Raw genomic sequence first — 12,591 nt, 5'->3', positions numbered from 1 at the left:
CGGAGCCCAGTCTACAAACGTCTGGGACTGGGATGAAAAGAGGGAGTGGCGAGCAGTGCCCCCATTCCAGACACAGAGTACATGTGGGTAGTCACTGGATTTTGTGACTCCCCTTAGCACAATTTTTTGTTAACTTCAGCTGTAACGATTTAGACATATTGGGGAGTGTGAAACTGAACCCGAGAGTCAGCATCTTCAGGGGAGGCGAATTGGGGGAAAAGCAGGAGGAGGATAAATGGGATGAATTAGTGTTACAATCAATAGGGAGGAGTGTGTGGAGGCAGAGACAGGGAGAAGCAGTATTTTCTGTCATGATCATGAGCTTGGACAATTTTATCAAATCATTTGTGAAACCTGGATTTACAATGTCCTTGTGGAACACCTTGGGAAATTTAATTACATTAAATGTGCTGTATAAATGCAAATTAATCTGTTATTTATTTATTTTTTAAAATTATGATTATTCAATGTTTTTCAATAATTTTTACAAAACACTACAAAAAGGAAAGAAAATATACAATAGAGAAATAAACAGGGCAATACGCCAACAAACAAAGCATCTTAATCCTCTAACCCTTAAACGATTTAACAAATTAAGAATAAAAATGGGACAAATGCCCCTTACATAAACCAAAACAAGAACACCCCCCCCCACCCAGTGTTGCTGCTGCTATTGACCTCCACCTAACGTTCCGTGAGAAAGTCTAGGAACGGTTGCCACCGTCTGGAGAATCTTGCACAGACCCTCGCAAGGCAAACTTTATCTTTCCAACCTGAGAAATCCCGCCATGTCATTGATTCAAGCCTCCAAGCTTGGGGGCTTCGCGTCCCTCCACATTAGTAAGATCCTTCTCCGGGCTACCAAAGAGGCAAAGGCCAGAACTCCGGCCTCTTTCGGCTCCTGTACTCCCGGCTCGTCTGACACCCCAAATATTGCTATCCCCAGCTCAGTTTTACCCGAGTGTCCAAGACCTTGGACATAGCCTTTGTGAAGCCCCTCCAAAACCCCGCCAGCGCCGGGCACGCCCAGAACATATGGGCGTGGTTTGCTGGGCTCCCCGAGCACCTCACACACCTGTCCTCTACCCAAAAAAACTTACACATCCTCGGCCCCTATCATATGCGCCCTGCGTAACACTTTAAACGAGATCAGGCTGAGTCTGGCGCAACACAAGGAGGAATTAACCCTGCCCAGGGCGTCAGCCCACAGGCCCTCATCGAGCTCCTCGCCATGCTCCTCCTCCCACTTGCCCTTCAGCCCCTCCACCGAGGCTCCCTCCGCCTCCTGCAGCTCCTGGTATATTGCCCAGACCTTACCCTCTCTGACCCACACGCCCGAAATCACCCTGTCGTGTATCCTCCGGGCAGGCAGCAGCGGGAATTCCCCTACCTGCCTCCTCACAGACCCCAACCTGCACATACCTGAAGGCATTTCCCAGGGGTAACCCAAATTTCTCTTCCAGCGTCCTCAGACTGGCAAAAGTCCCATCAATGAATAGGTCCCCCATCCTTTTGATTCCCGCCCGATGCCAACTTAGGAATCTGCCATCCATCCTGCCCGGTGCAAACCTATGGTTGTTCCGTATCGGGAACCAGATTGAGGCCCCCACCTCCCCCCTGTACCATCTCCACTGCCCCCAGATCCTCAATGTCGCCGCCACCACCGGGCTCGTGGTGTACCGCGTCGGCGGTAGCGGCAACGGTGCCATCGCCAGTGCCTCCAGGCTAGTACCTACACATGACGCCGCCTCTAGTCTTTTCCACTCCGCCCCTCCCCCTCCATTACCGAATCATTGCCACATTAGCTGCCCAGTAGTAACTACACAGATTCGGCAGTGCCAGCCCACCCCCCTCCCGACTGGGCTCCAGGAACAGTCTCTTAACCCTCGGTGTCTTACTTGCCCACACATACCTCATAATGCTCTTGCTCACTCGCTTGAAAAAGGCCTTAGGGATGAGAATAGGCACTGGAACACGAACAAGAACCTAGGGAGGGCCGTCATCTTAATGAACTGCACCCTGCCCGCCAGGGAGAGTGGCAACACGTCCCATCTCTTAAAGTCCTCCTCCATCTGGACCACCAACCACACCAAGTTGAGCTTATGCAGGACCCCCAACTCTTGGCCACCTGGATACCCAAATACTGGAAACTCCTCTCCACCCTCTTGAGCGGCAGCTCCTCCAACCTCTTCTCCTGGCCCCTCGCATGCACCACAAAGAGCTTGTTCTTCCCAACGTTGAGCTTGTATCCTGAGAAGTCTCCAAACTCCCTAAGGGTCTACATGACCTCTGCAATCCCCTCCACTGGAACTGCGATATACAAAAGCAGGTCATCTGCATATAATGAGATCCGATGCTCCTCCCCTCCCCGGACCAACCCCCTCCAGTTTATAGACTCCCTCAGCACCATGGCCAGCGGCTCATTTGCCAGGACAAACATCAGGGGGGACAGGGGGGCACCCCGGTCTTGTCCCGCAGTACAGTCTAAAGTACTCTGACCTCAGCCGATTTGTCGATACGCTCGTCACCGGGGCCTGGTACAACAATTTGACCCACCCTATCAACCCCTCACCGAACCCAAACCTGCCCAGCACTTCTCACGGGTACTCCCACTCCACCCGATCAAAGGCCTTCTCCACTTCCATTGCCGCCACCACTTCCGCCTCCCCCATCCTCCGAGGGCATCATGATCACATTCAGGAGCCTCCGCACATTTGCATTCAATTGCCTGCCCTTCACAAACCCCGTCTGGTCCTCGTGTATCACTCCCGGGACACAATCCTCAATCCTAGTCGCCAGGACCTTCGCCAACAACTTGGCATCCACATTGAGGAGCGAAATCAGCCTATACGAGCCACACTGCAGCGGGTCCTTGTCCTGCTTGAGGATAAGCAAGATCAGAGCCCGCGACATCGTTGGGGGAAGAATCCCTTCTTCCTTCGCCTCGATGAAGGTTCTCACCAGCAACGGGCCCAGCAGTTCCACAAACTTCCTGTAGAACTCAACCGGGAACCCATCTGCCCCGGGGCCTTGCCCGCCTGCATACTCCCCAACCCCTTAACCAGCTCCTCCATCCCGATCGGTGCCCCCAAACCTTCTACCTGCCCCTCCTCCACCATTGGAAACTTCAATTGGTCCAGGAACCGCCACATCCTCCTTCCCCCCCCCCCCCCCCCCGCTGGGGGATCTGACTTGTACAGGTTCCCGTAGAAATCTCTAAAGACCTCATTTATTTTGGCCGGACTCCTCACCGTGTTCCCCCCTCTGTCCCTGATTCCTCCAATCTCCCTTGCCGCCTCCTTCCTACGTAGCTGATGCGCCAGCATCCGACTGGCCTTCTCCCCATACTCGTACGCTGCACCCTGTACCCTCCTCCACTGGGCTTCAGCTTTCCCCATAGTCAGCAAATCAAACTCCGTTTGGAGGCTCCGGCGCTCCTTCAGCAGCCCCTCTTCAGGGGATTCCGCGTATCTCCTATCCACCCTCAGTAACTCCCCCACCAATCTCTCCCTCTTATCCCTGTGAGCCCTGATTGAGATTAGCTCTCCCCTGACCACCGCCTCCAAGACCACACTCACCAATACCTCCCCATTATTATTGGCCTCCATGTACCTTTGAATGCACCCTCGGCCCCGCCCACAGACCTCATCTGCCAGCAGTGACACATTCATGCGCCACAGCGGGCGCTGGCCCCTCTCCTCCCCCAACTCCAGCTCCACCCAGTGCGGGGCAGTGTCCAAAATCGCTATTGCCGAGTACTCCGTCCCCTCCACTCTTGGGATCAACTCCCTACTCACCACGAAGAAGTCTATCCGTGAATAGGCCTTGTGCACATGGGAAAAGGAGAACTCTCTAGCCGCTGGCCTGGCAAACCTCCACGGGTCCACTGCCCCCATCTGATCCATAAACCCCCTCAGAACCTTGGCTGCAGCTGGCCTCTTGCCCGACCTCGACCTGGATCGATCCAGTGCCGGGTCCAGTACCGGATTAAAGTCCCCCCCCACCTCCAGATCCGGGAGCCGGCTCAGCATGCACTTCATGGACCCTCTATCGTCCCAATTCGGGGCATATACATTCACCAGCACCACCCGGGCCCCCTGCAGCCTACCACTCACCATCACAGATCGGCCCCCTTTATCCGCCACAATACTCCGCCTCAAAAGTCACCCGCTTGCTCACACTTCTCGCACTAAAAGCAGGTTAATGGCTTCTCCCCGGTGTGAACTCGCTGGTGTCTCTGCAGGTGGAATGACTGAGTGAATCCCTTATCACACTGAGAGCAGGTGAACGGCTTCTCCCCGGTGTGAACTCGCTGGTGTCTCTGCAGGCTCGATGAAGTAGTGAATCCCTTATCACACTGAGAGCAGGTGAACGGCCTCTCCCCGGTGTGAACTCGCTGGTGTTTCCGCAGGACGGATGATTGAGTGAATCCCTTCTCACACTGAGAACAGGTGAACGGCCTCTCCCCAGTGTGAACTCGCTGGTGTGTCAGCAGGCTCGATGAAGTAGTGAATCCCTTCTCACACTGAGAGCAGGTGAACGGCCTCTCCCCAGTGTGAACTCGCTGGTGTTTCCGCAGGGCGGATGATTGAGTGAATCCCTTCTCACACTGAGAACAGGTGAACGGCCTCTCCCCAGTGTGAACTCGCTGGTGTGTCAGCAGGCTCGATGAAGTAGTGAATCCCTTCTCACACTGAGAGCAGGTGAACGGCCTCTCCCCAGTGTGAACTCGCTGGTGTTTCCGCAGGCTCGTTGAAGTAGTGAATCCCTTCTCACACTGAGAGCAGGTGAACGGCCTCTCCCCAGTGTGAACTCGCTGGTGTGTCTGCAGGCTGGATAAGTGAGTGAATTCCTTCTCACACACAGAGCAGATGAATGGCCTCTCCCCAGTGTGAACTCGCTGGTGTGTCTGCAGGCTGGATAAGTGAGTGAATCCCTTCTCACACTGAGAGCAGGTGAATGGCCTCTCCCCAGTGTGAACTCGCTGGTGTCTCTGCAGGTTGGATAACCGAATGAATCCCTTCCCACATTGAGAGCAGGTGAACGGCCTCTCCCCAGTGTGAACTCGCTGGTGTGTCTGCAGGCTGGATAAGTGAGTGAATCCCTTCTCACACACAGAGCAGATGAATGGCCTCTCCCCAGTGTGAACTCGCTGGTGTGTCTGCAGGCTGGATAAGTGAGTGAATCCCTTCTCACACTGAGAGCAGGTGAATGGCCTCTCCCCAGTGTGAACTCGCTGGTGTCTCTGCAGGTTGGATAACTCAGTGAATCCCTTCCTACACACAGAGCAGGTGAACGGCCTCTCCCCAGTGTGGCTGCGTCGATGAACCTCCAGCTGAGATGGGACCCTGAATCCCTTCCCACAGTCGCCACATTTCCACGGTTTCCCTATGTTTTGGGTGTCCTCGTGTCTCTCCATGTTGGACAATCAGTTTAAGCCTCATCCACACACAGAACACGTGTACAGTCTCTCCCCACTGTGAATGGTGTGATGTTTTTTCAGGCTGTGTAACAGGTTAAAGCTCTTTCCGCAGTCAGTGCTCTGGAACACTCTCACTCGGGTGTGTGTGTCTCGGTGCTTTTCCAGTCACACTGATGGTTAAAATCTTTTGAGGCTGACAGAAAAGACAAACATTTCTCCTTCTAGATACGAAGTCGGGTGATATTCAGTTCCAAGGAATTGAGAGACTCAGTCAGATTGAGACGTGATGTTTGAGATTTCAGTCTGTAATTCCTCCTCTTCTAATATCCTGTAAAAACAATTTACAAAAGACATCACTGTCAGTACAGGACAGAAATTCAGAACAGACAATTCTCGTTCCTAGAGAACATTCTTTCCTCGCTCATTCCCCAAAAGCTGCAAATCTCCATCCCACACACTCTCCCTCCATTCTCACTGCTGTATCTAATATTCACCCTCCCAATTCTCCTGAAGGTGCTGATTCAGGTTGATTGACAGATCCATGCTCACGGCTTCCTGTCCTAGGCACAGAGATCATAACAAATACGAGCTGCAGATGGCCATTTGGCCCATTGAGCCTGCTCGTCTATTCTGTGGGATCATTGGCCGATCTATGTCAGCGACATTCTCAGTGTTATTGACCAGAGTGTGCTGACTCAATATCTGTGAGCTCATGAGGTCGAGCTGTAAAACACCATTAAGAGGCTCGATGATCCGGAGGAGAGAATCCTGAACGTTGAGCAAGATGCGTCCTCGGCGGAGGCACAAATTTAATCCTTGGAAAACTGGCTGAGTGGTGTGGTGGACTCCTGGAGAACTTGGAGAACCAAAGGTCAGAGAAAGAACATCTGAGTCGTCGGCCTGCCAGAAGGTGTGGAGGGGAAGGCTCGCGTTAGGTTCTTCGAGGACCGGCTGCCACGTTTTCTCAAGCTGGATCTGAAGCCTGGGTATTAGAATTAGAAATTAGAAAGGGCATCGGATCCTGTCTTTGAGGCCAAGGGATAGTTTTCATCCCAGGCCTGTAATCATTCCCTTCCACAACTTGAAAGATCACCAGAGGGTCCTGGAGACGGGCAAGGTGAGGTGAGACCTGGCTCCCACCTCACCTTACAGTAAATTATGTTGCGTCATCCTGTGACCCTGAAAATTATATTGACAACTCCGTCAAGTCTTTCAATAATCTGACTACTGCCTTGGTCTTCGCTAAATCCTCGAAGGGCTACGATTGGAGCGATGATTTGCAGCTCAGACTAACTCAGGCTCTAATCTAAACTCTTTCCCTATCTTGGTGTTGTTGTCTGAAATTGTTATCTTTTATCCTGTTGAAGGGAGTTGTTATTCTGTGAGCGCCAATTGAATGTCTTCTTCTTCTCCTCGAGTGTTCCAGGGACTCGGATTATCTTATCTCAGTTATGGCAGATGTGCCGTGTGCTTATTATCCGTTGTCTTCTATTATCCGAGCGTTAATCATGGCAGAACCGAGTGGTGCCATTGCCGAAGGGTGGGTGGTGGTGGATGTAGGTCTTCACGGGTGAGTCTAAAATGCGGGAGGGGCATTCATTCCCCATTCCCTTGTTGGCCCTTCTTTTCTTCTCATTTTGGAGAAGGTATCCTGAGGGTAACGACAGTCTGGCCGTGGGGTTAATCCTCCGGGTCCTCAGTCTTATTGAGGAATGTCCCCTTGGATCTATTGTGTTGGTGATTCTTTTGTATTTTTGTTATTCTGGGAGGGTTTATGTGTTGTTGACTTTATCCTACTCTGGTACAGACGGGGCTTTTATCCGTGAAAGGAGCAGTTTGTGGAAACGTTGGTGCCTCTGGTGTAAAGAGAGTTGGAGGAGGGGGTAATGGCGCACGCCCGATTGTGGTGTGAAAATCTGTTCCTGTCTCTCTGTCGCCTAACTAATGGCAGCAGTTAATCTGCAAATTTTCTCAGGGAATGTACGGGGCATCCATCACCCTATCAGAAGGAAAAAGATCCTCTCCTTTCGTAAGGAGAAAGTCGACATAGCTTTATTACTGGAAGCCCATCTGGATGATGAGGAACACTTTAAATTGAGGCAGGATTGGGTGGGGCAGGTTTTTTCACCTCCTTTTCCTCAAATAGGAGGGGTGTGGCAATCCTTATGAATAAAAATATCCCTTTTAAGGTTGAAACCTGCACCAAGGACAAAGGAGGGAGATATGTGATCATTAGAGGTTTGGTGAATGGAGATGTTGTTTCAATAATGAATCTTTATGGATCCCGATTACTCCCGGAGTTCATTACGAAGGTTTTTGTGAATTTTGTACAGTTAGCTTCGACTAACTCTTTGTGGTTGGTGACTTCAATTGCCACTTAAATTCTCTGGTAGATAAGCTCCCGGTTACCAGGAACCCCCCCACCCCCCCACTCACGCTGCAAGCTAGGGTGTTGGCCTCGGCTTGTGAGGAGGTGGGTTATGTGGATGTTGAGAGAACTTTGTACCCGAGGAGCAGAGATTTTACCTTCTTTCCAGCCCCACATCATTGTCATACTCGAATCAGCAATTTGTTTGTGCCGAGGACGATCCTACACCTGGTGTCCACTTGCACCACAGGGAGCATCGTAATCACAGACCTTCCCCCGTTTGTCTGGAGTTTCTGCTCGAGGGCTCACCCCCAGGTCGAGAACGTGGAAGTTTGATGCCTCCCTGATAAGAGACACTTCATTTACGGCACACTTTACGGAATAGTTTGAGTTCTTCCTTTCGGTTAACTCGACTCCTGGTATTTCCCCCTCCATTTTGTGGGAGACGTGTAAAGTTTATGCTCGGGGCTGATCATGTCTTACACTGCTAATAAAAGGTGCAGGATGTTGGAGAACCAGTGGCATCTGGAGGTTTGTTTGGTGAAGGTGGAGGAGAATCATATGGAGGGCCCGAGTCGGCTACTGTTGAAGGAGGATAACACGGCAAGAGTGCTTTGGGTTAACACGGCAAGAGCGGCTTTGGGTTAACACGGCAAGAGTGCTTTGGGTTAACACGGCGGAGCAGCTTTGGGCTCCCTATTGTCCCAACAGAAAAGTTGGACGTTTGCGAGGCAGAAGTTGTACGAGTTTGGGGAATAAGCTGAGCAAATACGTAGCCTGTTTGACAAAGAAAAGGTCGACTTTAGAGCAATTCCCTCTGTTCGGCTTCGGAGAGGGAAAAGGGTCATGAAGACAAACTAGTATTTCAGGAATTCAATGCAGGATTATACAAGTCTGAGCAATATTCTGATGTGTTGGTGAGTGTGGAACATGTTTTCTCTTCCCTGAAGCTTCTGGAGGCCTCAGAAAGCCATTGTGAGGCTCTTAACGCTCCCCTTTCGAGGGAAGAGTATTAAAGGCCATGAAGGAACTGCAGCCGGGTAAAGCCCGGGACCGGATGGCTGTGGGTGAGTTTTATCGGGGGATTGAAGATTTGTTGTTGGACCCGTTGATAGATATGTATTGTCACTCTTTTGACTCAGGGATGCTGCCACCGACTCTTGGTGAGGTTAATATCTCTTTGATCCTGAAGGTGGGCAAGGACCCAAGGAGTGGGCCTCTTATCGCCCAATCTCTCTTTTGAATGTTGACTTGAAACTGCGATCTTATGTTTTGGCGATAAGGCTGGCGGACATCCTTCTGACAATCGTGCGGGAGGACCAGACTGGGTTTATACGGAGAAGGTTTTCCAGTAACAATGTTGGAAGGTTGCTGAATGTGATTCAGGCTTTTCAGAAATATGCACTGGATGGGCTGCTGATCTCCTTCGATGCAGAGAAATCTTTTGCTCGAGTTGAGTGGAATTATCTGGTGTATCCGCTGCGAGGCTTCGGGTTGGGTGAGGTTTATATTGAGTGGATTCAATTGATACATCACAAACCGGCAGCGGCGGTGCTCACCAATGGTTTAAGGGCATCAAACCTTGAGCTTCAGAGAGGGACAAGACTGGACTGCCCTCTGTCCCCCTTGCTGTTTGCATTGGCCATTGAGCCCTTGCTGGAGGATATCAGATCAGATCCTCTGATATCGGGACTGGGGAGTGGCATGAGGCAGCACACGATCACTCTGTGTGCAGATGACGGGCTGCTGATGATGTCGATCCCCAGTGTTTCAGTCCTGGTCATTATTGGAGTAGTGGGTAGATTCAGTGCCTTCTCCGGTTACGAGATCAATTTTACTGAGTCCAAGGCCATGCCGGTGGGGAGGGGTTGAGGTGTAAGCCTCCTCCTCTTGCTAACTTCCCCTTCAGATGCCCCCCCACCCCCACCATGCCATTTAAAAACCGGTGAATGTCAATGGCCCCTCTTTCAGGCAGCTGTATGGGGCCAACTTTTCACAGCTGATGGTGACTATTAGGTGGGACCTTGCCCGGTGGTCGGCTCTTCCGATTTCATGGCGAGGATTGCCTTCATTAAAGTGAATGTGTTGCCCAGACTGTTGTACCCTCTGCAGATGCTGCCTATACTGCTGTCAACCAGAGTTGTTAGGGGAATTAATCAAATCAGGGCAGGACCTACTCAGTTAATGGTAGGGAGTTGGGGACAGTTACAGAACAAAGAGATCTAGGAGTACAGGTTCACAGCTCCTTGTAGGTGGAGTCGCAGGTGGACAGGGTGGTGAAGAAGGCATTCAGTATGCTCAGTTTTATTGGTTAGAATATTGAACACAGGAGTTGGGATGTCTTATTGAAGTTGGACAAGACATTGGTAAGACCGCAGATGGATAGGCTGGGACTTTTTTTCCCTGGAGCGTAGGAGGCTTAGGTGTGACCTTATAGAAGTCTACAAAATAATGAGGAACATAGAAAAGGTATATAGTCAACATATTTTCCCTCAGGTAGAGGAGTCTAGAACTAGAGGGCATAGGTTTAAGGTGAGAGAAGAGAGATACAAAAAGACCAGAGGAGAAGTTTCTTTACATAGAAATGAAATGAAAAGAAAATTGCTTATTGTCACAAGTAGGCTTCAAATGAAGTTACTGTGAAAAGCCCCTAGTCGCCACATTACGGCGCCTGTTCGGGGAGGCTGGTAGAGGGTGGTGAGCATCTGGAATGGCTGCCGGAGGCAGTGGTAGAGGCGGGTACAATTTTGTCCTTTAACAAGCAGTTAGAAGTTACATGGGCAGGGTGGGTATAGAGGGAAATGGGCCAAATGCTGGCAAGTGGGACTAGCTTAGTGATAGAAGCTGGGCGGCATGGACAAGCTGGGCCGAAGGGCCTGTTTCCAAGCTGTAAATATCTATGACTCTACCTGGAACACAAATAAACCTTGCCTCAAGTTTGTTAAGCTCCAATCACCAGGAGCTAAGGGAGGGTATGGTCTCCTGAAAAATCAGGCTTCATCAATTGGCCTCTCGTCTTAGGTTCATAAGGGATTGGGTTAGGATGGAGCCAACATTCATCTGGCTCAATACAGAAGCAGGCCAGTCAGTTCTCCCTCGATCCAAAACCAGCATAGGCTGATTATGGAAAGCATCTCCATGCAATTTTTATGTCTGTAATTCATTCGGAGTCTGATGCATTGGGTAAAGTATGGGACTCCTATCTCAAATAGATAGGCTCCAAATTCACTGACTTGCTCCTCCTGGACTTTCCATGAGTGAATTCAATTTAACTTAGGGCACAGTGGTTAGTACTGCTCCCTCAGCGTCAGGGACCCAGGTTCAATTCCAGCCTTGGGTGGCTGTCTGTGTGGAGTTTGTGTATTCACCTTGTGGCTTTGAGTGTTTTCTCCGGGTGCTCCGGTTTCCTCCCACTATCCAAAGAAGTGCAGCGAAAGTGGATTAGTCACACTATTTTGCCCCTTAGTGTCCAAGATGTGTAGGTTAGGTGGGTTGACCATGATCAATGGACAGGCTTACGAGGATTGGATGGGGAGTGGGCCTGTGTGAAATGCTCTTTCTGAGGCTCAGTGCAGGTGTGAAGGGGCGAATACCCTTCAGCACTACAGGAGTTCTATGTCATCTATGTTGTGTAATTCATTTTAATTTCATTATGCTGTTAGCCCGTCCCGTTTGTGATATTTTTGGGTTTACAAACTGAACTGTTATATACCCTTACCCTCTTTCCCCACTCACTACTTTAACCTGTTAACTGGTTCTTCAATTGATCTGGCATTTCATCTCGAGGCTCTGGTCCCTCAAATATCCTGTTCCAAATTAATTCTGCAATGTGTTGCTTGGATTGATGTTGGCAATATCTCTTGTTCCGCTCTGTGCCCATTTGCCACGATTTTCTTCTGTTACTCTGTTGCATTCATTGATTAAAAATGATTTAAAACAAAACAATTTATTAAAAATCAGTCCAACTCATCCGTGAATATATTCAATGACCCCCACACACCACTGGTCCCTGGGAAGAGAAATCCAGAGACTAATAACCCTCCAAGGGAAGAGATTACTGGATTGTACTTTATTACAGAACCATAAATAATATATCTAATCTGTACCATATAACAGCACGAGACATGTCTCTGGTATTAATTTACTGTCCCCTTAAATGTCAGCCATCGCCTGGAGAAACCAGCCATTTAATTGTGAACATTCGGAAAGAGACCATCCTTTTAGCCAGACAAATAAATGTGTCAAGCTGAGGGAGCAAAGGATGTCAATGTCTTTGAGAGAGAGAGAGAGAGAGACCTGGGCCAAGCTTTGCAGAGTCTGCACCCTCCCTGGATTCACTTCCTTTCCCTTCAGTTGCTGCAAGTGACCAATTGAAGGTGGGAATGAGAAAATAAATGGAAAGGAGAGGAAAAGTGTTTTACTCACAGATGTTGGAGACATGAAGAAGTTTTCAGTCCGTGCGAGGCCCCAGGTTTCCTCATTGTCCAGCTTCCACGTTCGAACGGGGGAGCTGATTGGATGGTGGAAGAGAGTCCTTCCGGTTCACCAACTCTTCCCATTGGTCAACAACCTTCCACCGCCCCATTCATTGTCCCCCCTCCTCAAGACAAGGTTTCCAGGCAACCGACTGACGGCTCCGGCCAGAGCGAGAAGCCTCTCGGTGATTTTCTCTCCCCCCCGGCCCGGGACTGCGCATGTCTGAGGGAGAGGCGAGATTGCGCATGTCTGAGGGAGATGAGAGATTGCGCATGCCTGAGGGAGATGAGAGATTGCGCATGTCTGAGGGAGATGAGAGATTGCG

The 12,591-nt window shown here is 50.3% G+C and overlaps 1 protein-coding gene across 2 annotated transcripts; it reads right to left on the bottom strand.

Moving 5' to 3' along the window:
• Positions 1–3,178: 3,178 nt before the first annotated feature.
• On the bottom strand, positions 3,179–12,591 carry LOC140422048 (uncharacterized). Of its 2 annotated transcripts, none has more exons than XM_072507026.1 (2): positions 12,216–12,407; positions 3,179–5,750 (listed from the first exon to the last, which is right to left on the bottom strand). In XM_072507026.1, the coding sequence occupies exon 2, from the start codon at positions 5,417–5,419 to the stop codon at positions 4,190–4,192; it is 1,230 nt and encodes a 409-aa protein (XP_072363127.1). In that variant the 5' UTR covers positions 5,420–5,750; positions 12,216–12,407; the 3' UTR covers positions 3,179–4,189. The 2 variants fall into 2 exon arrangements, 1 of the variants encoding a protein (XP_072363127.1); XR_011947240.1 differs by lacking the exon at positions 3,179–5,750 and adding an exon at positions 11,417–11,694 and having other exon boundaries at positions 12,216–12,591.

Source organism: Scyliorhinus torazame, chromosome 5 (assembly GCF_047496885.1).
Source record: "Scyliorhinus torazame isolate Kashiwa2021f chromosome 5, sScyTor2.1, whole genome shotgun sequence".
In the NCBI taxonomy this organism is placed as follows: domain Eukaryota; kingdom Metazoa; phylum Chordata; class Chondrichthyes; order Carcharhiniformes; family Scyliorhinidae; genus Scyliorhinus; species Scyliorhinus torazame.
This window is presented reverse-complemented; position numbering and strand designations above follow the sequence as displayed.